At 39.1% G+C, this 27864-nt stretch overlaps 1 protein-coding gene across 1 annotated transcript in view; it reads right to left on the bottom strand.

Moving 5' to 3' along the window:
• LOC150089320 (sodium channel protein para-like) overlaps nt 1-27864 on the bottom strand; it is a 2114826-nt gene that overhangs the window by 1299182 nt on the left and 787780 nt on the right. The window contains exon 10 of the mRNA XM_090389008.1: nt 13569-13713. Coding sequence (XP_090245134.1) covers nt 13569-13713 — 145 coding nt within the window. The remainder of the gene's footprint in view (nt 1-13568; nt 13714-27864) is intronic.

The raw sequence follows: 27864 nt of genomic DNA, 5'->3' as shown, positions 1-27864 counted from the left end.
TAAGTTACAGATATAAGTTACAGATCAACGTATATCTATCATAGGCTTCTGGGTCACGTGTTAATTTATATGTATCCCATGCATTTTTCTTCTCTGCCCTATGTCTCATTGGCGCCTCCGTAGCCAGGTGGGAAGGAGCAGCAGTGCGTAGCATACGCTTCTTGATTAGACCGGGGTTCAAGCCCGTCACCACCAAATACGGAGGATGCGGAAAGGTCAAGGGAATGACCACTGCCAATTCCCGGAGCAATATGGCCTTAGTTGCTAATGCTCCTAAAAACCAAAACAACAACAGCTGGTTATATGTCTCATTAGTTCATCTGACATCCATTTAGGCCTAAACCTTGAACAATATTTCTTAGTTGGTATGTAAAGCCTAGTAGTTTCCAAGATAAGTTCTTTGAATGTTTCCCATTTTGAATTTGCTGTTGGTAACATCATCAGTTGGTCCCACTGTATAGAATTTGAATACTGTCTCAGACCATCACAGTCACCTTTACGAAAGCAATAACCCTTCCCTTTACCCCTGACGGTAGTTACCTCTTTGAGTAAATCCCACTTCAGCACACTGTGATCACTGCCACCTAGTGGTTCCTCTATCTGCAGATTCTTAATGCATGAAGAATCACTAAAGCACATTAGACTCCAAAGTAGCAAGCCCTAGTTTAACATACCAGGAAGAATGTGACAAGCCTCAAGGACCATTTATACTTCTTATTTCCAAATCCCAAAAACCTCTTGCTGCATGAATATAAATGTCAAATATTTAATTTTTTTGTTGGAAAATTGTATAGATTCACAAGAATTATGCCATTTATGTCAAATGGACCAGTAGTGCATCCCATTCCTTCTAGTTTAATATAAGAAATTAACATAAGAAAATAATTATTTGTTATTTTACTTTTTATTCTTAGCCAAACAAATTCCATAATTACCTTGACACACCTAACTCATTATTAAGCAGACTGCAAACTAGTTTATAGTTTAAAACATTTTTGATTTACTCAATATTAACACTGGTATTTTTAAAGCAGTATGCTCTTGTGAACTGGGTATACTGTTTTGGAATCTATGTGCTTCTTAAGAACTAAATATCTCACCCTTCTTCCTCTTTTGCTGCCCATCTGGTTATACACATTGTACTCAAATTCTGCATCTCACTGTATCATGTTCATCGGAAACACCTTCCTACCAATCATTAACATCAGTATGGGCACATGACACATGAAAGCAAGCTTATATAGCATCAGCCAAAATAAAAACAAAAAAAAAAAAAAAAAAAAAAACACTTGCTCCAAACTTTTGTCTAGTTCTGCCTTGAATCTATTTAAGCTATCAACTTCTACAATGACAGATGGAAGTTTGTTCCAGCAATCAACCACACACTGGCTAAAGGCAAACTTCCGCACATCTATCCTACAACTGCCTATCCTATAAATTGCCATCTCAAATGAATAATCACTTGAGATGGCAATTTATGCCATCTCAAGTGATTATTCTGAGCAAAAGGAAGAATCTCATCAGCACTGAGCATGCTCCAACCATTTAAGGCTTTATACACCTCAATCAGATTACCTCGCTGGTGCCTAGTGTCCAGACATTGTAATTTGCAAAACTTAAGCCTTTCTTCATAAGAGCAATCCTTTATTCCATTCACTAATTTTGTTGCCCTTCTCTGCACTCGCTTCCTAACATGAGACCTCCAGACCTGTATACAGTACTCAAGGTGTGGCCTGACCATTGCCTTATACAAGGGGATAATCACCTTATCCCTGCTAGAAAAATTCCTGTATATCATTGACAAGATACCGTAAGCTACTCTTGCAGACCGTCTGCAATGCTCAGAAAACTTCATATCTACCTGCACAATAACCCCCAGGTCCTTTTCATTCTCTACCACTGTCAGTGCAGTACCACACAGTTGATGCTGTTACTCGGGGGTTACTGCTTCCCATCTGCAGTACTTTACATTTGTTAATATTAAACTTCAGTTGTCACCTCTCAGCCCATCTGCACAACTTTTCTAGATCCTGTTGCAGCACTTTACTGTCATTAGTCATTAACAACCCTGCCAACCTTCGTATCATCTGCAAACTTGGACATTAAGCCAGATATAATTTCAATATCATTAATAAATACAGAAAACAACAATGGACCCAACACTGAACCCTGAGGGACTCTGCTAATAACATTAGTCCACGAAGAGCAGTGTCCATTGATTACCACTATCTGTCTTCTCCCACTCAACCATCCCTTTATAGATAGCAGCAATTTGCCTCCAATGTCACACTGCTCCAATTTGTGCAGCAGTCTTCCATGTGCAACAGTATCAAAAGCCTTTCTAAGATCCAAATATATGATATCAAAGTTATTCCTTGCATCCAGTTCCTTTGTGATCATATCATAGTATCCAATCAAATTGGTTAGACAAGACTTCCCCTTAACAAAACTATGCTGTGTCCGAGCTATAACTGAGTCTTGTCTAGACGATCCTGCAGTGCTTCTTTAACCAGTGCCTCCATTAATTTCCCTGGAATAGAAGTTAAACTAACAGGTCTGTAACTACTTGTGTCGCCCTTTGGGAATTGGGGTCACATTTGCACATATCCCATCCATGGGTACCTCCCCTGAGTCCAAGGAAGCTCTCATAATTATGGCTAAAGGTTTTCTTACTTCCTTTGCTGCCTCCTTTAATAAAAATGGATAGAGCTCATGCACCCCAGGTGCCTTTCTGGGGTGCATGGGATAGATCCCATCTACCCTAGGTACCTTCAACAATTTCTCCTCCACTTTGCTCTCAGTTATTACAAAATCATCTAGATCACTGCCAGAGTTTAATTCACCTCTGTCATTCAAAGTTCCCCTCCCTGAATAACTCCTCATAGTTCTTAAGACATCGTTCCCCTATTTATAAATCGCGTATGATCGAATTCATGTAGTGCAAACACGTGTTATACGAGGACTGTCTGTAGATGAGTATAGCCTATTTGGGCTCTGGCCAGAACTACCTATTCTTGTCTGTTTGTGTGGAAATTGGAGGCCCATAATTGCAGTACAGGTTTAATTTCAAGGAGTTTGTTACTTATATGCTTTTGCCACAGAAGTGTCCATCTTTCCTTGCATATATTTTGTATATGCATTTTGTAATCACTGAACGGGACCAGAAAATTCATTGGGGCAGTGCTGCATGGATGCTTGGCAGCAGCATCCGCAATTCTGTTTCCTGGTATTCCAGTATGGCCTGGGATCCAGCAGAAGTCAACCTTTTGTCGATGATCTCTGAGACGTAGTAATGGATGAGTAGGTGGAGAAATATTTTGAATTGCTAATAGGGCACTTTGTGAGTCTGTGTAGAGTATGCTCTTTTGGATTGCGGGATGGAAAATGTTTTCCAGAGCAAGCTGTATGGCATATAATTCAGTAGTGTAACTACTGCATTCTGTCAGAAGTGATACAGAAATGGTAGTGTCGTGGAATACCGCTGTTGCACCTGTTCCACTCTCAGAGTCCATTAGCATATATTTTAGCGAAGTCATATATATTTTAGCTGAATGTTAAATAGGGTTGAGGCAAGATAAAGCATTTTCCCTAGCAGAATTAAAGACAGGCATGCCATAGTCCAGTCAAGATCTGATTATGGATCTATATAAGTGAAGCAAGGTGTAATGGTCTGCTCTCCAGGTTGTTGCTGATAAGGCTCTGAGTATGTTTTTTTTTTTTTTTTTTTGACAAGCTGTTCGGAGATGTTCAATGTGTTTTTGATAGTTTAACTTACTGTCAAAATTTAAGCCAGGCGGATGAATACTATTTGCTATTGGAATAGGATGGGTATCAATTTGGAGTTGAGGATCAGAATGCATGGTACAGAAGTGAATGGCAGTTGATTTCTGGCTGGATAGTCTGTAACAGATTTGTTTCATTCAAATCTGGATCCGATTTATTTATATCTGCAATTGTCTCTCAATATAATTCACGTTTGGAGAGTGGCAGGAGATTGTGAGATCATCGGCATAAAGATATGAGTCCACTGTTTTTGGAATGAGTTCAGTAAAGTGCTCAAGCTCTCAGCTGCCCACATCAACGCCAGGGCTTGCACTTGGTCGTCGCGCAACACAGCGGCAACCCCCAAGGCAGAATGCGTGGTCCCAAAGGAAACAGTAGTTGTTGGTGACTCTACTGTTAGGGAAACGGGGAACATGCTTTGTAAAAGGGATAGGTGGAACAGAACCAGTGTATGTCTGCCAGGGGCAAAGGTTGATGATGTTGTAGAGCAGATATCATATTTTAAGGGCACAAAAGGTGATATAGTTGTACACGTTGGCACTAATGATATCAAGAGTAGGAGAGTGGCAAAATTGCTTAACAAGAGGTCACTGTTGAAAAAAAGCCGTGAAATAGGGTTGAATTTGAAAGTGTCTGCAATTCTACCAGACACGATAGGAGGGAGTATATGATGAGAGCCTTGGCGATCAATTCGGCCCTGGAAAGATTGTGCAAGGCTCAAGGGGTAGAATTTTTTTCAGCCTGGACTGTACTTGTTAACAGGAGAGATTGCTTCTACAGGGATGGGATACACTTAAATAGAAAGGGTGCAAGAATATTTGCTGATGCTATCGAGGCAGTGTTAAGTGAGTTGGAAAACTGCTAGCTTGGGGGGAGACAAAGACGAATAGATTAACATTAGCCACTGGCAGAGGTGAAAGAGATTCTTGCACTGCTTCTATTGGAATGAGCAGAAGCCTGAAAAACAAGATGCAGGATATTTCAGAGACTGCCGGGAGTCATTGCTGTACAAGAAAACACATGGGTTGTGATAGGGTAGCTAAGAATAGAAATAGGTGCATGTATACTTGCGTGTACATCAATGCTAGGAGTTAAGTAAATAAATTTGATGAATTTGAGGTATTGCTCAAAACATCAAAGGCAGATATTGTTGGGATATCAGAGACGTGGTGTCACACAGATATAAGGAATGCAGAACTGGAATTTGGGTAGTACTTCTACAGAAAGGATAGACTGGATAGGAAGGGAGGAGGGGTTATGCTATTAGTTAAAAAATACATAAAATCCAAGGAAGTGAAGCCAGTGGACATCGCTGGACAAGTGCAGTGTCGAGTCAGTTTGGTGTGACATAACCATTGGGAGATCAAAATTGAGAGTAGGAGTGTGCTATGGGCCTAATGACTCTGATGAGTATAATAAGATACTGTACAGGGAAATAGAGTGGGCCAGTAAATCAGAGACTCTTATAATGGGGGATTTTAATTTTCCAGATATTGACTGGAATTTGGGGGCTGGTCACTCACACACTAGCAAGGCTTTTGTGGATTTATTGGATGATTGTTTTCTACATCAGCATGTTCAGGAGGCAACTAGAGGGAAGAATACTCTTCATTTGATTATCAGCAGTGATTCTTCATGCATTAAGAATCTGCAGATAAATGAACCACTAGGTGGCAGTGATCACAGTGTGCTGAAGTGGGATTTACTCAAAGAGGTAACTACAATTAGGGGTAAAGGGAAGGGTTATTGCTTTCGTAAAGGTGACTATGATGGACTGAGACAGTATTTAAATTCTATACAGTGGGACCAACTGATGATGTTACCAACAGCAAATTCAAAATGGGAAGCATTCAAAGAACTTATCTTGGAAGCTACTAGGCTATACATACCAACTAAGAAATATTGTTCAAGGTTTAGGCCTAAATGGATGTCAGATGAACTGATGAGGCATATGGCAGAGAAGAAACATGCATGGGATACATACAAATTAACACGTGACACAGAAGCCTATGATAGATACAAGTTGATCTGTAACCAAGTTACAAAGGAGGTTATAGGCAGGAGAAGGCAGATTACGAGAAATCTTTGGCAAGGGATGCAAAGAAAAACAGCAAAGAGTTCTTTACTTATGTGAACTCTAGAAGGAAGGGGATAAATCAGATTGGTTCACTTGATATCGATGGGTCAACTGTTGATGATCTTGCTCAGGTAGCTAACAAACTAAATGAATATTTTGCATCGACATTCACACATGAGGACTTATTTAGCGAGGGGAAAGCCAGAGGTGTATTCAACTCTAGCAGTAAGCTAGAGAATCTTGTAATAACTGAGAGTAAAGTGGAGGAGAAATTGTTGAAGATAAATACAAGAAAGGCACCCGGGGTGGATGGGATCTATCCAGTTATATTAAAGGAGGCAGCAAAGGATGTAAGCAAACCCTTAGCCATAATTATGAGAGCTTCCTTGGACTCAGGGGAGCTACCCACAGACTGGAGATGTGCAAATGTCACCCCCAATTCACAAAGGAGGACCAAAGGCTGACACAAGTAATTATAGACCTGTGAGTTTAACTTCTGTTCCAGGAAATTTAATGGAGGCACTAGTTAAAGAAGCACTGCAGGATCATTCAGACAAGACTTCAGCCATAGCTCGGACACAGCATGGTTTTGTTAAGGGAAAGTCTTGCCTGACCAATTTGATTGGATACTATGATGCAGTCACAAAGGAACTGGATGCAGGGAATAACTTTGATATTATATACTTGGATCTTAGAAAGGCTTTTGATACTGTTGCACATGGAAGACTGCTGCACAAATTGGAGCAGTGTGGCATTGGAGGCAAATTGCTGCTGTGGATAAAGGGGTGGCTGAGGGGGAGAAGACAGAGAGTGGTAATCAATGGACACTACTCGTCATGGACTAATGTTTTTAGTGGAGTCCCTCAGGGCTCAGTGTTGGGTCCATTATTGTTTTCTGTATTCATAAATGATATTGATGAGGGTATATGGGCTTAATGTCGAAGTTTGCAGACGATACAAAGGTAGGCAGGGTTGTCAAGGACATTACTGACACTATGCTGCTGCAACAGGATCTGTAAAGGTTGAGCAGATGGACTGAGAGGTGGCAAATGAAGTTTAACATTGACAAATGTAAAGTACTACAAATGGGAAACAGCAACCCCAGAGCAACGTATCAACTCTGTGGTACTACACTGACAGTGGTAGAGAATGAAAGGGACCTGGGGGTAGTTGTGCAGGCAAATATGAAGTTCTCTGAGCAGTGTAGACGGGCTGCAAGAGTAGTTCATGGTGTATTGTCAATGATATGTAGGAATTTTTCTAGCAGGGATAAGGAGGTGATTATTCCCTTGTATAAGGCAATGGTCAGGCCACACCTAGAGTACTGTATACAGGTCTGGAGGCCTCATTTCAAGAAGGATGTAGAGATTCTTGAACGTGTACAGAGAAGGGCAACAATATTAGTGAATGGAACAAAGGAGTGCTCTTACGAAGAAAGGCTTAAGTTTTGCAAATTACAGTGTCTGGAGACTAGGCACCAGCGGGGTGATCTGATAGAGGCGTATAAAGCCTTGAATGGTTTGAGCATGCTCAATGCTGATGGGATTCTTCCTCTTGCTCAGAATAATCACCTGAGAGGCATAAATTCAAATTGAGGAAAGACAGATGTAGGATAGACATGTGGAAATTTGCCTTTAGCCAGCGGGTGGTTGGTTGGTGGAACAGAATTCCATCCCTTGTTGTGGAAGTTGATAGCTTAAATAAGTTTAAGGCTCAGCTGGACAGATATTTTGAACGAACAGAGGGGTGAAGTGGAAGTGTTTTTTTTTTTTTTTTTTTGGCTGATGCTGCATAAGCTTGCTTTCTTGCATCAAATGCCTCTACTAATGCTAATGCTAAAGTGATTAATTCTAATTGCAAATAGAGTAGTGCTGAGAATGGACTCTTGAGGGATTCCTTCTTCCTGGACAAAGTTGTTTGTGAAGAGTTCCCTGATAACGAACTTGAAAGGATCTTTGTTGTAGGAAATTTTGGATGAAATATTATTATTATTATTAACTACATGGTGTAAGGAAGCCTGAGGCTTATACTGCACCAGCCAAAAAAAAATAAAAAATTCCCCGAGTTACCCTGAGAGAGAGAGAGAGAGAGAGAGAGAGAGAGAGAGGGGAGTGTCAAAAGTAGAAGGGAATCACCAAGAAAGAGAAGAATGAAGAATGAAGAATGATGATATCCAGCTCACGTCCCTAGGTGTGCCAAACCCATACTCACCAGATGTGAGCTGCTTCCTCTCAGGCCAAGAGAATGTAGATCCTTTAAGATGCCAAAATGCCATGTGGTGTCAAAGGCTTTCTCAATATCCACACACACCATAACGAGATGCTTCTTTTTGTTGAATGCATTTCTGACGTTTGCTTCGGCTTTAATCATAAGGTCCAATGATGATCCAATCATAAGGTCCAATGACTCAAGATACCAAGTCAGATGGCGATGAATAATTTTTTTCAAAGGTTTTGCTCAGACAGCTGGTAAGTATTGGTATTGTATTCGTATTGTTATTTCCAGCACAAGGGCTACTAGGGCCATTATTGTTATTTGTTTTTTTTTTTTTTATGAGCATTAGCAACTAAGGCCGTATTGCTCTATGGATATGTAGTGGTCATCCCCTGAACTTTCCGCATCCTCCGTATTTGGTGGTCACGGGCTTGAACCCCGGTCTAATCAAGAAGCGTGTGCTACGCACTGCTGCTCCTGCCCACCTGGCCATTGAGGTGCCACTAGGGCCATATTGCGCCTATCAATGATATGTTTTTTTTTTTTTTTTTTTTTTTTGGTAGTTGTTGGCGCATAGGCTTCTGTGGCCATAATGCACCTCCCAAGGTTTTTGCAGTACTTTGATCCAAGCCCAAGGCGGAAATCGACCCTGCAACCTTTAGGTTGCCAGGCAGGCACTTTACCCACCCGGCTAGCCCGGTCGGCATCAATGATATGGAGGTCAGACATGGTGTCAGAGGCAATCATATAGCTGTATCTGTTTTAGGAAGCAAAAAAATTCTGGAAGATTTGCATTATTGCCTATGATATGACAAAGTGTTAAAGGTTCTTGAAGATTTTGAAGAATACTGAATGAGGTTTTTTGAGCATCAGTATACAGTGTACAATCAACGAGAATGTGTTTCATTGTGAGAAAATAGTTGCAGTGTGTACACTTCGAAGGATCGTCTCCAGTCAGTAGATAGAGATGGGTGAGGTGACTGTGACCGATTCGTGCTCTGGATAAGAGGACTTCTTCCTTTCTGTTTACAAAGAAACTGGAAGCCCATAACTGTGGTTCAGATTTTATTTCAAGGAGCTTGTTCTGCAGTTGAGCTTGCTATAGAAGTGTCCACTGTTCCTTACCTTATATAGGTTCTGTAGTCAATATATGGAACATGCTATGTTGGATGAGTGTTTTGCTGCGTAATCTGCTTTTTCCTTCCCTCATATCCCAGTGTGGCCTGGGATCCAACAAAAGATGACTACTTGCTGGTGTTCATGAATATGCATCATGCTGAGTTTTTATTGTTTTTTTAAGGATGTGTTTTGAGGAGGAATTTTGCAAGGCTAAAAGTGCACTCTGTGAGTCTGTATATATTACACTTTTTTGAATGGATAGATGGAGAATATGTTCAAAAGCAAGCTTGATGGCACATAATTCTGCTGTATAACCACTGCATTCAGTGGGCAGGGAAACAGAGATGGTGATATAGGGAAAGAAGGCTGTAGCCTCAACTCCACTTTCAGACTTTGATCCATCAGTGTATATACTTTTGTGAAACGGTGGATAATTTTATGTGTGAGCAGTATGGAGTTGCTGTATATTGATATTTGCAAGTGAATGTTTTCTCCAGTTTAGGAAATAGCTGTCACAGGATGCTTTAATAGAAGACCATGGAGGATCTGCACTGTTTGAATCTTGGACTGTAGGGAAGCCCAACAGGATGACTACTCCTCCATGAGCAATATTAGTGTCATATATATATCCTGTCTGAAGATAGTGTCATTTTTGACTGTAGGGGAGGAAACTTTGGGCGTCAAGTTGTTTTCTTGTAGGCACGTGGAAACAGGATGGAAGCAGTGAATTAGTTCATCGATATCATCGATGTTGCTGCAAAAACCTCTACAATTCCACTGAATGATATGTTCCATTATTTGGTTTTGTTTGTGGAAAATGTATCTGACTGTGTTTTATAAGCTGATTGTTTATGATGGGCTGGTTTTGATTTTTCTTTTTGGGGAAAAGTGGGATGTCCTGATTCATTGCTATCATCCATATCATGTTCTGCATGTATTTCAAGCAGTTCTTCTTGACCAATAGTATCATCTGAATCCATGCTTGTTAGGCATGATTGTTTCACCTCAACAGGATAAGATCTTTGCAAATTTTCTGCTACCTGACAATGCGGTGGTCTCTGGGATGGAATTGTGAGTGGCTTATTATTGCCTTGGTCTACCAAATTTGGTTTAGATGGATGCTGGACCAAGAGTACTTTTAGCACTGAGGGATGGATATCCCCCCCCCCCAGGTTACTGGCCACGCCACATGGAGGTAGGAGCTGTGCCACCAGTGACCAAGTAGTTATTGAAGTTAGTAGAGTGGTTAGTATTTAATATGAAGACTAAACAAGAAAAGAAAGGTAGATCCCATTTCTAGGTTCTTACTTTGACTTTGCAAGCAAAGAACCACTTTATGTGAACAAAAGAAGAGAAAATCACACGAGAAAAGAAATAAAACTATATTGTTTTCAAAGAGCACTCTATAAATCACATAGAAAAAATGCTTGGCACTCGGGAGCCGATTCACGGAGCCAATGTGACTTTCAAGGATGTGCCAGCTACAAGGTTAAGTAAGGCAATCATGCTTTAAAAGTATAAAGTTTCACAGAGCAGGAGTCAAAATTAAATTTTATTTCTAGAAACATGCTGCGAGCATATGTTTTGCATAACAGTCAACTGAAGTTGCCCTGTGTTATCACTACTTTCTTTTTCATGAATTTCTGAATTGCAGACTTCTTTTGTAAATTTTGGTAACATAACAACACTGTTGTGTTCAGTTCGATTACAGGAAATTGAATGAAGCATGAAACAAGCATAAACTGAAATGGCGAAGGCAAAGAAAGCCAGGATGAGAACCAAGGCAAACTTCGGGAAACTTACCAGACACACTAGTTTCCTGATAATGCAGTTTCTTCCAGCATTCTTGGTAAACAGACGGTGTGTTTGTTATTGGTAGTGGCAGTAGAAGTTGATAACGATGGATTGATTAGTTTTATTTTTTCATTATTAAAAGCAGATTATTGGAGTTCATGAATTTTACTTATGGATACATCCTCCAGACTGCCTCAATCTTAGGGTGTTTATCCCCCCCACCCCCCTTCCCGCTGTTTTAAAATAGGAAAATGACTTCTACAGATGGTGCATGTTATCAGTAGTGGCAGTAGAAGTCGTTGTCCTATTTTAAAACAGTGGGAAGGGGGATAAACACCCTAAGACTGAGGTGGTACCTATAAGTATATTTCAGTCACGAAAACACTCATGAACTCCAATAATCTGCTTTTAATAATGAGAAAAAATTAATCAGTACATCGTTATTGACTTCTACTACCACTACCGATAACATACACACCATCTGTTTATGGAGAATGCAGGGAGAAACTGCAGTAGGTGGGAAACCAGTTTGTCTGGTAAGTTTTCCGAAGTTTGCTGTGGTTCTCATGTTGGCTTTCTTTACCTTAGCCAATGAAATTTAATTAATATGTAACAGACTCGATTCTCCTAGAAGCAAAAATTTCCACATGATAATCAAGCACTGTCACCCCTCAATTTCGCTACTTTTTCAGCATTCACTTCTCAGTTGGGCATTCATTTCTCAACTTTTTCAGTATTCCTTTCTCAATTGTGGCATCTTAAATTTACAAAATCCAATTTAAACAAAATAATACTACTGGATGTAGTTACATTAAAGAAATTTTATTTCAAAATAACGTGTTCTGCTTCCTTGGGAGCACTCAGATAACTTTTTGAGCATTATTCAACTGAATGGCCCTTTAGAAATTACAAAAAGCTTTTCTGTATCTTATGTATAAAAAGTCAGCTGCTTAGAAATAACACTGCATCAGACTTTGTAGGTAATTTAATTTTAAATAAACAAGTAATACCCAACATGTTGTGCCTGAGCACTACCAAGAAAGCAGAGCATGATATTTTCTTACTGTTTAGTACTATGATAAATTTCCATAACATAATGGCACCCAATAGTGTTACTGTATTAAGATTTGATTACATGCAAGCAAGCAAAAAAAAAAAAAAAAAAAAAAAAAAGCCCACAATCAAGAAATGGAAGAAAGTAGTGAGTGACCAAAACAGCTCCTAAATATTCATTAATTTCATTGAAAGCAAACATGAATAGCAGACAAACAGAAAAAAATTATTGAAGCATATCACATATGCAAGACATTGTTCCAGGCAAATAGCAATTAGTGGAAATGAATGACAGCTAAAAAAAAAAGAGACAAAACTAAAAAAGAAAAGAAATGAATGACAGCTATCAATGGAGTTAGCTAATTAACAAATCATGCCTTCTCATTAAAGTTTTTCTATGGCATTAAAAAGGTTGTTTAGTTAACTCTTGCCAGTATTTCAAGTTTAATGTCAAATTTTTCTGATGATACAAAGATGGGCATAGAGGTTAATGATAGTAATCATGTATGCTACTTCAATAAAGTCTAGTCAAATTCAGCAGATGGGCTGTAAATTTTCTGTTGAGGTATAACACTGATAAATGCAAGGTACTACATTTGGGTAGCAATGATCACAGAATAACATACGATCCAGGTGATACCAAACTCAAAATCAAAATCCAAAGTGTACCAGAGTATGAAAAAGATCTAGGAGTAATTGTACAGTCTGACAAGAAATTCCCTCAGCAGTGCAAAGAAGCTACCAGAATGGCTCATGGGCTGTTCTGGTAGCTTGTTTACACTGCTTGGAGTCTAATGCTATACAGGAATTTTGACAATAGGGATAAAGAAGTGATTATCCCATTCTATAAGGCAATGTTCTAGGCCACATTTAGAATACTATATACAGGTTTGGAAATCTAATTTTAGGAGGATATAAAAGTAGTTGAAAAGTGTGCAGAGGTGAACAACAAGATTAGTTGGGGACACAAAAGGATATTCTTACCTTGAAAGATTTGGGTTCTGTAATAAATTCTATGCAGTCTCTGGAAACTAGATATCTACCTGTTGATCTAATTCAAGCATAAAAGGCTTAAGGAAACTAAATGCTGATGGCATCTTTACTCCTCCTTACATGGAACTAAGAAGGTGGTATAAATTTAAATTGGAAAAGGATAGCTGCAGAACAGGTCTGTGGAAATTTACATTCAGCCAAAGATTAATATATGTTGGAATAAACTTCCATCTAGTGTCAAATAAATAATAAATAATTTGAATAATTTAAGGAAAGTCTGGGAAATTATTGGAAGGAATGTTGGGCAACTGGAGCATGTTGTTATTTTTTATTTATTTATTATTTATTTTTTTGTTAGTACTATATAAGTGCTTTGCTTCCTTGCCTCATATTGCTAATTCTAATGCTATGACTACTAAATTAATAGTTGGTGATCAGCATGCTAACAATTTTTGACATATTCACTAGATATGTATGGTTTATTTAATGGAAATGTACATGAATTAATAAGTTAAGAATAAAGCTTATTACTTACCATTTGATATAAGCTCTCCCAAAAATCTTGTGTCATTAGCCTAAATGCTCCTAAAAGTGACCAACCAAAGGTGTCAAAATTTGTATACCCATAATTTGGATTTTTTCCAAAACCCTGAAGGCAGGTATAATTAACTGGACATTGTCTGAAATAAACAAAACAGTCAGTAAATTAAATAAAATGAACTTTTAAGGCTGACCTAAATTTACTTGTATAATAAATAAATAAATTTGGGCACATTCAACCCAGTAGTTTGGCTTCTAACATACTCCTACTCTCATTTTTTCCACCAGTACTTATGTCACAGAAGGGTCATTATATTACACTCGCAATCTGTGTCTGCTCATTATACTGTTCCAGAATTAATGCTCATATTAATCAAAAGTATAACTCTTAACCTCCTCTTCTTCCCCCCCCCCTTGTAATTTCTCTCTTTTCTGTACATATTTTACTCAGAGTATTCAAATCTAGCACTGGAGATATTGTGCAAAGCTCATGAGGCAGAATTTTTCTCAGGATGATCTGTGCTTTTTAGCAACAGAAACTGTTTTTATAGGAAATATACTTAAATAGAAGAGGTACAAGGATATCTGCACAGAATAATACAAGAATTTAACAGCAGCTGCAAGCAGAGTGAAATTGATTCTTGCACTTTTTCTATTTAAGTAGAAAGAAGGCTGTGGGGGAATTACAAGGCCTGCTAGGATCCTCATGGGATTAGAAATCATACAGGCTGTTTTAGGGATACTGAGAGAAAAAAATAGATGGACACGTACATGCTTATACACTAATTCTAGATGTGCAGTAACTATATTTGATGAATTTGAAATACTGGTTAAGTCATGAAATACAGACAATGTGGACAACAAAATACAGAGATGTGGAATTTGAATACAGTGAGAAAAATTTGTACAAAAAGAAAGTCTTTCATATGTACAATGTTGTCGCAGTTCCTGGGGTCCTCTTCATATATGCTGTTCTCCAGTGTTGCAGCAATATGCCAAGCCAGTTATGCAAGTATTACTGGGTCTGTATGTACTGGGTCTATATGTGTTTTTCTAGCCTCTCAGCTATGAGGAGGCAGGCCATCTTTCAAAACCTTATACTGTGCAAGATTCCTTTTCTGAAGACTAGACTCTGGAGGGAAGGCAAAAATAATGAAAGTGAAAAGAGGGAGGTAAAGCTTAGGTAAGAAATACAGCAAGCAGATGAGGACAAAAGGAGGAGGTATCTCCACAGTAATAAAAATATCAACGTTTACAGTATAGTTAAAGATGCAGGGAATCTTACTCAAGAATCCCACTCAGAACAGAAGTCCATGGTCAGCAAGATGATTCCACTCCAAGAAAGCTTGTGGCCAGCAAGACGTGTAACTCTAGGGGAAGAGAAAAATGTAGAGGAGATGAGTCTAGCGCTAGTAATTCCAACAGAAGACCCTAGCCATCCTGGGGAGAGCAAGGAAATCACGTGCCAATAAGGAAGATCTACTGGTATCAGCAAATCAAGGTAGGGCTCTCAGCAAAGCTGAGAATGTTGGAAGGAAATCTCACTCCTGGAGGGGCACCTCCGTAGCCAGGTGGGAAGGAGCAGCAGTGCATAGCACACACTTCTTGATTAGACCAGGGTTCGAGCCCATCACCACCAAATATGGAGGATGCGGAAAGGTCAGGGAATGACCACCGCATATTTCCAGAGCAATATGGCCTTAATTGCTAATGCTCCTAAAAACCAAACAAACAAACAAACAAACACTCCTGGAAAATCCAAGAGTCAGCAGAGTCCAACCTCGGGAGATCAAACAGCAAAGTCATGTCCCAACAGAGAGATGATCAAAGGTGTCAGGAAGTAACCTGCCCCTTGAAGGGAAGGGACAGCAAAGAGAACAAGCTACAATTCCCAAGGAGTTGCGAGAGTCAACCCTAGAAAGATTCTAGGGTCAACCAAGCAAGCAAGTCTTTGGAAGAGGCCCATTTAGCCATCCTGGGGAGAGCATACCAATGTGATTTCCATTTCTGGTGCACCAAAAGCCTCAGGTTTCCTTGCACCTTATGGCTAATAATAATAATATTGGTATTTAAGGGCACAAGGGCAGCTGAGGCCTTATATTATTATTCTAAAGTAATATAATTTGTTCCATCTTGGCATCAGAGGAATTCATATATATGTATTTGTTTCAGAAAGTATAGAGTTCAGCTAGGTTAGCACTATTTCAAATCATGTGAGTAAGCAATAGTGGTTCTTCCAGTTGTGATTGAGAGTGGAAAGTACTTTTTCTGAAATGGGAATAGTGAAGAAAATTTAAAAGTATATTCTTGACTGTAAGTTGTAATACTCAATGCGTGCATTGAGGTGGGTTAGATGAATATGTCTATCCTGAGTCTTGATAGTACAACTTCTTTCAGTCTGTTTTGTCTGAAGCTGGAATTCCGTAATGCTGGTTCTTCTTTGATTTGGAGCAATTTGTTATTCCTTTGTGACTTCCATATTTCTGACCACTGAATAAATTCTGTATGGTATTTGATAATTTGCTGGTGTTGTACTGTTTGGTTTGTTGGCTGCCTGATCTGCTCTCTCATTACCTGTGATATCAGAATGACTGGAATCCAGCAGAATTTCACTAAATGATTCCTACTTCATAGATGGTTTAAACAGGAAATGATCTGATTCTTTGATAGGATGCGATATTGAAAATTGATTGCACAATGCACTCATGGAATCTGTGTAAATTACACTGCTAGCATTGTGGAAAGCATTAATATTCTTTAAGGCTAATCTGATTACATATAACTCTGCAGTATAGCTGCTACATTCAATTGGCAGTGATATGGCGACTGTAAAAGAAGGAAAGACAGCCATGGCACCAATGGCAGAATCTGTTTTTGAGCCATCTGTATATATTTAGCATTAGCATTAGCATTAGTAGAGGCATATGATGCAAGAAAGCAAGCTTATTCAGCATCAGCCAGAAAAAAAAAAAAAAAAAAAAACCCTCTCCCATTTCACCCCTCCGTTCGTTCGAAATACCTGTCCAGTTGAGCTTTAAATTTGTTTAGGCTATCAACTTCAACAACAAGTGATGGAAGTCGGTTCCACCAACCAACCACCCGCTGGCCAAAGGCAAATTTCCGCACATCTATCCGACATCCGTCCTTCCTCATTTTGAATTTATGCCCTCTGAGGTGATTATTCTGAGAAAGATGAAGAATCCCATTGGCATTGAGCATGCTCAAACCATTCAAAGCCTTATACACCTCTATCAGATCACCTCGCCGGTGCCTAGTCTCCAGACTCTGTAATTTGCAAAACTTAAGCCTTTCTTCGTAAGAGCAACCCTTTGTTCCATTTACTAATCTTGTTGCCCTTCTCTGTACCCGTTCCAGCAGCTCTACATCCTTCTTGAAATGAGGCCTCCAGACCTGTATACAGTACTCAAGATGTGGCCTAACCATTGCCTTATACAAGGGAATAATCACCTCCTTATCCCTGCTAGAAAAATTCCTGTATATCATTGACAAGACACCATGAGCTACTCTTGCAGCTCGTCTGCACTGCTCAGAGAACTTCATATCTGCCTGCACAATTACCCCCAGGTCCTTTTCATTCTCCACCACTGTCAGTGTAGTACCGCAGAGTTGATACATTGCTCTCGGGTTACTGTTACCCATATGTAGTACTTTACATTTGTCAATGTTAAACTTCATTTGCTACCTCTCAGCCCATCTGTTCAACCTTTCCAGATCCTGTTGCAGCAGCATAGCGTCAGAAGTGTCCTTAACGACCCTGCCTACCTTTGTATCATCTGCAAACTTAGACATTAAACTTGATATCCCATCATCAATATCATTCATAAACACCGAAAACAACAATGGACCCAACACTGAACCTTGAGGAACTCCACTAATAACATTAGTCCACGTTGAGCAGTGTCCATTGATTACCACTCTCTGTCTTCTGCCACTCAACCATCCCCTTATCCATAGCAGCAATTTGCCTCCAATGCCACACTGCTCCAATTTGTGCAGCAGTCTTCCATGTGCAACAGTATCAAAAGCCTTTCTAAGATCCAAATATATAATATCAAAGTTATTATTATTATTATTATTATTATTATTATTAATGGCCATATGGTACAAGGAAGCCTGAGGCTTATGCTGCACCAGCCAAAAAAAAAAAAAAAAAAAAAAAAAAAAAAAATTCCCAAGTTACCCCCTGAGAGAGAGAGAGAGAGAGAGAGAGAGAGAGAGAGAGAGAGAGAGAGAGAGAGAGAGAGAGAGAGAGAGAAGTAGAAAGGAATCACCAAGAAAGAGAAGAATGATGATATCCAGCTCAGGACCCTGGGTTTGCCAAGCCCCTGCATCCAGTTCTTTTGTGACTACATCATAGTATCCAAACAAATGGGTCAGGCAAGACCTGCCCTTAACAAAACCATGCTGCGTCTGAGCTATAACTGAATTCTTGTCTAGATGATCCTGCAGTGCTTCTTTAACCAGTGCCTCCATTAATTTACCTGGAACAGAAGTTAAACTAACAGGTCTATAATTACTTGTGTCAGCCTTTGATCCTCCTTTGTGAATTGGGGTTACATTTGCACATCTCCAGTCTATGGGTACCTCCCCTGAGTCCAAAGAAGCTCTCATAATTATGGCTAGGGGTTTGCATACTTCCTTTGCTGCCTCCTTTAATATAACTGGATAGATCCCATCCACCCCAGGTGCCTCTTTTTATGTTTATCCTCAACAATCTCTCCTCCAGTTTCCTCTCAGTTATTACAAAATCATCCAGCTCACTGCCAATGTTTACTTTACCTACATCATTCTCCTTCCTGAATAACTCCTCATGCGTGAATGTAGATGCAAAATACTCGTTTAGATTGTTAGCCACCTGAGCAGGATCCTCAACTGTTGAACCATCAATATCCAGTGGACCAATCTGATTCATCCCTTTCCTTCTCGAGTTCAAGTATGTAAAGAACTCCTTTCTGTTTTTCTTTGCATCCTTTGCCAAGGATTTTTCGTAGTCTGCCTTTGCCTGCCTAATCTCCTTTGTGACTTGGTTACAAACCAACTTATATCTATCATAGGCTTCCATGTCACCCATTAATTTGCATGTATCCCATGCATTTTTCTTCTCTGCCACATGTCTCATTAGTCCATCTGACAACCATTTAGGCCTAAACCTTGAACAATATTTCTTAGTTGGTATGTAAAGCCTGGTAGCCACCAAGATTAGTTCCTTGAATGCTTCCCATTTTGAGTTTGCTGTTGGTAACATCATCAGTTGGTCCCACTGTATAGAATTTAAATACTGTCTCAGACCATCATAGTCACCTTTACGAAAACAAAAACCCTTCCCTTTACCTCTGATGGTAGTTACCTCCTTGAGTAAATCCCACTTCAACACACTGTGATCACTGCCACCTAGTGGTTCATTTATCTGCAGGTTCTTAATGCATGAAGAATCACTACTGATAATCAGATCAAGAGTATTGCTCCCTCTTGTTGCCTCACGAACATGCTGATGTAGAAAACAATCATCCAATAAATCCACAAAAGCCTTGCTAGTGTGCGAGTGACCAACCCACAAATTCCAGTCAATATCTGGGAAATTAAAATCCCCCATTATAAGACTCTCTGATTTACTGGCCCACTCTATTTCCCTGTACAATATATTATTATACTCATCAGAGTCATTAGGCCTATAGCACACTCCTACTCTCAATTTTGATTGAGGGCATGTTCATCATGTAGTTTGATATTTTCATCTGCAAGGGATTTCTTTCTCCATTGCTGATAGTGGGTATCACAGTGAGGGAGATTTACAGACCAGTGTGGATCAGGAACATTGGTCTTTTGAAGTATATTATCAAAATCAATATTCAAGGTGTGAAGCAAATCTTTTAGTCTAATGCCAGCTAGTCATTTTCAGTCGGTTTACTGTTATAGAATGCTGTCCATTCAGGGATGGAAAGCAAAGGTCAAACAGGATGGACTGGAAGGCTTTGAATTTTAGCTGCATAATTAGGAAGCAGCATTTGTCTTCTAAGGTGAATGAAATGGAGGTTCGTGTGCCTCTACATACAGACTCTGAACAGGGGATGTTCTAAATGTGACCAGAGCAGTATGAAGGGCACTGTGTTGGATGGTATTAAACCTGATCAATGCACTTTTCCTAGCTGAGTCATATACAATAGCACCATAATCTAAACGAGACCTAATAATAGCATGATACAAATGTAATAGTGTATCTATCGGCACCGCATGTCATAGCAGAAATGGACCTAAGTATATCAAGTTTCCTTAAAAAAATAGTTCAGAGTTACGTGATATGTGAAACAAAGTTAAGTCTGGTGTCCAATATTAGGCTTAGGAAACGTCCAATATTAGGCCTAGGAAATGAAGATTACTTTGGTGTCCAATATTAGGCTTAGGAAACGAAGATTACTGGTGAGAGGGATCAAATGGTTTTTTAATCTGAGTTCCAGTTCTGGGTGTAGCTTACATTTTTTGCAGAAGTGAACTGAAATTATTTTTGGTTCTGATAAATGATATCCATTCTGCAGTGCCCATGTCTCCAACTTATTTATGGAAAGTTGCAGCTGTCTTTCAATGGTACGAATATTTTGTGAACGGCAAGGTATAGTAAGATCATCAGCATACATATATAGTTCTACAGTATTGGGGATGTTCTGTGTTGTGGTGTTCAGTCTAAGTGAAAAAAGGGTAGAGCTAAGTAGTGATCCTTGCGGAACACCTTCTTGAGTGTCAGACCGAGAAAGTACAAATTGATAGCGGACCTGAAAGGTTCTGTGTTGAAGAAAATTTCAAATGAATTCAGGTAAATGCCCTCACAATCTTATGGAATAAAGTTCTTGCAATATGCCATACCTCCAGGTAATGTTGCAAGCCTTTGCTATATCGAGACTTACCATTACAAGATGTTCATTTTTTTATGTAAGCATTATGGATATTAGTCTCAGCTTTCACCATTAGATCCAAAGTGGTTCTGTTTTGTCGGAATCCAAACTGATTGTTGTTCATCAGTGCTTTAGTTTCAAGAACCCAGGTAAGCCACCTGTGTATCATTCTTTCTAAGATATTACTTAGGCAGCTGGTTAGAGAGAGATAGGTTGGTAATTTTCTGGAAGCGAGTGATTTTTTCCTGGTTCAGAAAAGGCTAAAATAACCGAATGATGGCAGGAAGATGGATATGCACCTTCAAGAAAAATAATGTTATAGAACATTCATTGTAAATTCAAGGCCATGCTGTTTATATGTTTCAGCATTACATAATATATTCCATCAGGTCCAGCTGCATGATGATTTGGTGATCTATTTAATGTTTACAGTTCAAATAGGTTAAATGGTTGATTATGGGCAAGATATTAGGTATTATGGAATTTTATCTTGTATCTTTCAGCAGAAGCTTTGATTTGAAAAAAAAAAAAAAGAGTTGCCATATGCTGAAGTAGCAGATGTTGGGTAGAAAGTCTCTGCAAGGGTGGTAGCTATTTCTCCAGAAGAAGATATTTCCTGTCCATTTTTGGTTAAGATGGGAGAAGGAGATGGGAGGTAGATATTTGCTATTTAATTGCTGAATCTTTTTCCAAATGAGTTAACTGCTTGTGTCCTTTGTAATAGTGGAGGCAAACTGTATTTTGACTTAAGCCTTTTTATACTGAATTAGGTTGTTGGTTGTTGGAAACTTCCAGAAAAGGTGCCAAGCTTTATTTTTTTCCTTTTTGGCATTGGTACAAGCTTCGTTCCACCAGTATTTAAGGTTTTTGTGTTTACATGTGGACACTTGAGGTATTGCTAAGGAGGCTATGGTCAGTATTTGCCTGGTAATATTGCTCTGTGACATAATCAATGGGTTGTAGTTTAATCAATTTGCTATCAAAAGAAAGGTGGGTTGAATACTTTCCCAATCTGCTTTTGAGAATTTCCATTTTACCAGATGATCAGGCCTAGGGTTTGTAGTGTTTGGATTCTACATACAATTGGGAAGTGATCGCTATTGTGTGGATCACTTAAAACTGTCCATTCTATACTGGAAAACAATAGGGAGGAATAGATTGTTAAATCAATTGCTGATATAGATCCAGTGGGAAGGTGAGTATAAGTATTTTGACCAGAATTTAGTAATGTTAGATTCAGTTGGTCTAGTATCGTCTCTATCGAGTGTCCTCTATTGTCAGTGTGGGCTGATCCCCACAATGGATGATGCACATTGAAGTCACCAAGGATACAAAAAGGTGGTGGTATTTGTTTTATGAGGTCATCTAGTTCTTTGACCATGCACATATTCTTAGGTGGAAGGTACAGTGATACTAGAGTTAGAATTTTTCCAACCGATACACATACTGCAACAGCTTCTAAGTGGGTCCAAATGGAATGTTTCTAGAAGGTATTTTATATTCAAAACTAAAACTGCAATGCAGATAATGAAGAGTTTCTATCTTTTCTGTAAATGGTATAATTTTTGATTGATGGAATTACTTTTGGAGTTAGATTAGTCTCTTGTAAGGAAACGGTTTGTTATTCGGTTTTTAGGAGCATTAGCAACTAAGGCCATATTGCTCCGGGAATATGCGGTGGTCATTCCCTGACCTTTCCACATCCTCCGTAGTTGGTGGTGACGGGCTCGAACCCCGGTCTAATCAAGAAGCGTGTACTACGCACTGCTGCTCCTTCCCACCTGGCTATGGAGGCGCCGTAAGGAAACCTACGGGATTATATCATACATGTCATCGGTATTGCTGTGTAAATCTCTACAATTCCATTGTACAATATGCTGCATTATCTGGGTTTGAGGAGAGAAAAGGAGTCTGTCTGTTTCTTGTGAGTGGTTTGCTTTTGACGGTCTATTTTGTTTTATCTTTTCTAGGAAATTTGAGATATCCGGAATCTATACTCTCTTCTACATCATCAGTTTGACCATTTGAAAATCCAGTCTCTGTATCACCTTCTTCATGAAGATCATGGACTGTTTCATCATGTGAAGTTATACCTTCAGAGTCCATTCTATTTGAATTTGGCTTTTGCAATTGAGTGGCTTATTGCCTTCATGATTTATTAGCCATTTTATCACATGATGAGATAACAGGCGGAATTGAGACAGGGGTATTATTTATTTCATCAATTAGAACAGGTTTGGTGCTAGGTTGATGTGCTGATAGTACAGATCGTGCCCATTCTGCGATGGATGTATTGGGCAGAATTGATACCTCAGTTTGGGTTGAAACAGCTTGGCACTTTAATGTAATGGAAGCGTACATATATATTGCAATTGTTGGCTTTATTTGCTTTCTTCCTTCTTGATATGTGACCTTATTCTCGATCTTATATTGTTGTATTCTTTTTTCAATTTTGCAGAGGTCGCATGATTTTGAATATGCTGGACGGTTGCCCATGCAAATTGGACATTACGGAGCCTTGACAGTACACTCCGTTTGTGAATGATTTTTTGATTCACAGTTAGGACAAGTAGTTTTGCCTCTGCATGTTGTCTGGGAGTGACCAAACTTTTGGCACTTGAAACATCTTTAAGGGTTTGGAATGTATGGTCGGATACAGCAGTGCATGCAGCCTGCTTTAATCGAGGTAGGCAAATTTGGTGTACTAAAGGTCAATATAATATTACATGCTGGGACAAGTTTATCGTCCTTCCATATCTAATTTGCCTTGCTTGAGTTACTTTCTGTTCAAGTAATTCCATGACTATCTCCTCTTTGGCAACATTCAATAAATCCCACTCACTTATCACTCCTTTTGAGGAGTTCAGTGTGTTACGCAGTGCGACTCTGATTGGGATTCCACTTATATAGGATATTTTTAATAATAATTCAGAATGCCGTACTTGCATGGTCCCAATTAAAAGATCTCCTGACTGGAGCCTTTTCACCATTTTTAGTGTGCCTGCTGCATTCTTTTAGCATTAGCATTAGTAGAGGCATTTGATGCAAGAAAGCAAGCTTATGCAGCATCAGACAAAAAAAATAAATAATAAAAAATAACCACTTCCACTTTACCCCTCTGTTCGTTTGAAATACCTGACCAGCTGAGCCTTAAACTTATTTAGGCTATCAACTTCCACGATAAGGGATGGAAGTCTGTTCCAACCAACCACCCGCTGACTAAAGTCAAATTTCCGCACGTCTATCCTACATCTGTCTTTCCTCAATTTGAATTTATGCCCTCTCAGGTGATTATTCTGAGCAAGAGGAAGAATCCCATCAGCATTGAGCATGCTCAAACCATTCAAGGATTTATACACCTCTATCAGATCACCTCGCTGGTGCCTAGTCTCCAGACACAGTAATTTGCAAAACTTAAGCCTTTCTTCATAAGAGCACCCCTTTGTTCCATTCACTAATCTTGTTGCCCTTCTCTGTACTCGTTCCAGCATCTCTACATCCTTCTTGAAATGAGGCCTCCAGACCTGTATACAGTACTCTAGGTGTGGCCTGACCATTGTCTTATACAAGGGAATAATCACCTCCTTAACCCTGCTAGAAAAATTCCAATATATCATCAACAATACACCATGAGATACCCTTGCAGCCTGTCTGCACTGTTCAGAAAACTTCATATCTGCCTGCACAACCACCCCCAGGTCCCTTTCATTCTCTACCACTGTCAGTGTAGTACCACAGAGTTGATATGTTGCTCTGGGGTTGCTGTTTCCCATATGTAGTACTTTACATTTGTCAATGTTAAACTTCATTTGCCACCTCTCAGCCCATCTGCTCAACCTTTCCAGATCCTGTTGCAGTAGCATAGTGTCAGTAGTGTCCTTGACAACCCTGCCAACCCTCGTATCATCTGCAAACTTGGACATTAAGCTTGATATACCATCATCAATATCATTTATAAATACAGAAAACAATAATGGACCCAATACTGAACCCTGAGGGACTCCACTAATAACATTAGTCCAAGATGAGCAGTGTCCATTGATTACCACTCTCTGTCTTCTCCCCCTCAACTACCCCTTTATCCATAGCAGCAATTTGCCTCCAATGCCACACTGCTCCAATTTGTGCAGCAGTCTTCCATGTGCAACAGTATCAAAAGCCTTTCTAAGATCCAAGTATATAATATCAAAGTTATTCACTGCATCCAGTTCCTTTGTGACTGCATCATAGTATCCAATCAAATTGGTCGGGCAAGACTTTCCCTTAACAAAACCATGCTGTGTCTGAGCTATAACTGAAGTCTTGTCTAGATGATCCTGCAGTGCTTCTTTAACCAGTGCCTCCATTAATTTTCCGGGAACAGAAGTTTAGCTAACAGGTCTATAATTACTTGTGTCACCCTTTGATCCACCTTTGTGAATTGGGGTCACATTTGCACATCTCCAGTCCATGGGTACTTCCCCTGAGTCCAAGGAAGCTCTCATGATTATGGCTAAGGGTTTGCTTACTTCCTTTGCTGCCTCCTTTAATATAACTGGATAGATCCCATCCACCCCAGGTGCCTTTCTTGTATTTATCTTCAACAATTTCTCCTCCACTTTACTCTCAGTTATTACAAGATTCTCTAGCTTACTGCCAGAGTTGAATACACCTCTGGCATTCCCCTCGCTGAATAACTCCTCATGTGTGAATGTCAATGCAAAATATTCATTCATCGCATGGAAGACTATTGTACAAATTGGAGGAGAATGGTATTAAGGGTAAGTTGCTACAATGGATAAAAGGATGGTTAAGTGGGAGAAGACAGAGGGTGGTAATCAATGGGTGCTGCTCTTCTTGGACTAATGTTATTAGTGGAGTCCCACAGGGTTCGGTGTTAGGTCCACTGTTGTTTTGTATATTTATCAATGATACTGATGAAGGTATATTAGGCTTAATGTCGAAGTTTGCAGATGATACAAAGGTTGGCAGGGTTGTTAATGACAGTAATGGCAGTGTGTTACTGCAACAGGATCTAGATAATTTGGGCAGATGGGCTAAGAAGTGGCAACTGAAGTTTAACCTTGACAAATGCAAAGTACTGCATATGGGTAGAAGTAATCCCAGAGAAACGCACCAACTGTGTGGTACTACGCTTAAGGTGGTAGAAAATTGAAAAGACCTGGGAGTAATTGTGCAGTCAGATATGAAGTTTTCTGAGCAATGCAGACAGGCTGCCAGGGCAGGTCATGGGGTTTTGTCAATGATATATAGGAATTTTGCTAGCAGGGAGAAGGAGGTGATTGTCCCTCTGTATAAGGCAATTTTCAGGCCATGCCTTGAGTACTGCGTACAGGTCTGGAGGCCTCATTTTAGGAAGGATGTAGATTTACTTGAGTGTGTACAGAGAAGGGCAACAAGATTGGTGAGGGGAATGAAGGGATCCTCTTACCAAGAGAGGCTTAAGTTCTGCAAATTGCAGTGGCTGGAGACTAAGCGCCTGTGCGGTGATCTCTTTAAGTTTTAAAGGCCTTGAATGGGTTGAGCAGGCTGAATTCTGATGGGATCCTTCCACTTGTTCAGATTACGAACCTAAGGAGGCATAAATTCAAATTAAGAAAAGACAGAGGTAGAATAGATGTGCGGAAATTTGCCTTTAGCCAGCGGGTGGTTAATTGCTGGAACAAATTTCCATCTGTCACTGTGGAAGTTGATAGGTTGAATAAATTTAAGGAGGAACTGGACAGGCATTTGGAGGGAATGGTGTGATTTTTTTTTTTTTTTTTTTTGGCTGATGCTGCATATGCTCATACACTTGCTTTCTTGCATCACATGCCATCACTACTAACAAAAATAATACAAGGACTAGGCATCAGCTATTACTATGCTAACCAGAGATATATCTAAATTGCGTATGCTTCAATCCTTGTGCTTGACATTCTGAAACCAAACAGTGCATTGGAAGGAATCCTTCCTATAAATTAGCATTTATCCCATGGTGTTCAGAGAGCGGAATAAACAATGACCAGGCAGAGTAAAGCGTCTACTGCGGTCACTCAAAAGCATGAAGTTTCATTAAATTTATGGTTTTGAGGTTAATTTGCCATTTTCACAACATTCTGCTCTTGTCTATTGCTTTGCTTTGTTTCCAAACAGTTAGCAGGACCCAGACCTTGTCCCTGGCCATGAATATTAGATTTTATAACTTTTTTATGTGTATCTGTTCTGTTTCATTTGTGGTGGGAAAATTTGTTGCAAAGTTACTTGAAGGAGAATCTAGGGAAACGAGAGTGGGTAAAAAAAAAATTCAACAAATCACCAATAATTTCATTTCCTTTATCAGCAGAGAAAGAAAGTTCTGCAACTGTTATCATACATCACATACAATTATTCTACATTTTCAAGTTTCTCAGACAAGAAAAACAGTGTCAACCAGCACGATTGCAATATTTTCTAACTTGTGATAGAAAGGCTGAAGATTTAAGTAAGTAAATTTATTATTCCAGTCTCCATTAGTTTATTTTATATAGTGGACCATTCACAAATTATTAATGATCCATGACTTTGGTGATCGCCAAATGTCCAGTTTTGATACTAATGTATGTTACTCATTGCTGTAGATTTATTTATTTTTTACTATTCCTTGTATTTTATTAAAATTTTACAGAAAGATTTGTAATTTTATTACCTGGGTGTCGGTAATTTTTCTTTTATTGAAAATTTGTTGATGGATCATAATATCAATAGATATAATATGAATTTCAAAAAAGTTATTTTCGCTGTCTGCACTTTTTTTCCTTTTGCTCTCGGAGATCAATGAATGCGCACCTCTGAACAGAGAAGTATGCATTGATTTGCTTTATGTGTGCAATGCAATGCCAACTTTGCAGTGATTTTATTATTCCATGAAGTGAATTTATTATTCTAGTTTTCATAAGTTTACATGACGGAACATTCACAAATTATGAATGGTCCATGACGTCAGTGATTGTCAAACGTTGTCCAGTTTGTGATACTAATATATGTTACTCGTTGCTGTAAATTTAGTTTATTATTATTATTATTTTATTCTTATTTATTTATTTATTTATTTTTTTACTATTCTTTGCATTTGCAGAGATGCAGGGACCCCTGGTGCCATTTGACGCTAAACACACTATTCTTTGCATTTTGCTACAATTGGCCAGAACTATATGATATGTAATTTCATTACTCTGATGTCAGTAACTTTCCATTTTAAATAATAATAATAAAGTAAGTAGACAGTTGTTGGTTGAATTGCTATCCTCCTAGTATTTTATTTCTTTGTTCGGGGAAAAAGTAAAAACAAAACTTTTTTTTTTTTTTTTTTTTTTTTTGCTCTTCACTTTTTTGAGTTTGAGTTAACAGGGAAGAGCAGGGCCT

Source organism: Mastigoproctus giganteus, chromosome 2 (assembly GCF_048544385.1).
Source record: "Mastigoproctus giganteus isolate SK-2022 chromosome 2, ASM4854438v1, whole genome shotgun sequence".
In the NCBI taxonomy this organism is placed as follows: Eukaryota; Metazoa; Arthropoda; class Arachnida; order Uropygi; family Thelyphonidae; genus Mastigoproctus; species Mastigoproctus giganteus.
This window is presented reverse-complemented; position numbering and strand designations above follow the sequence as displayed.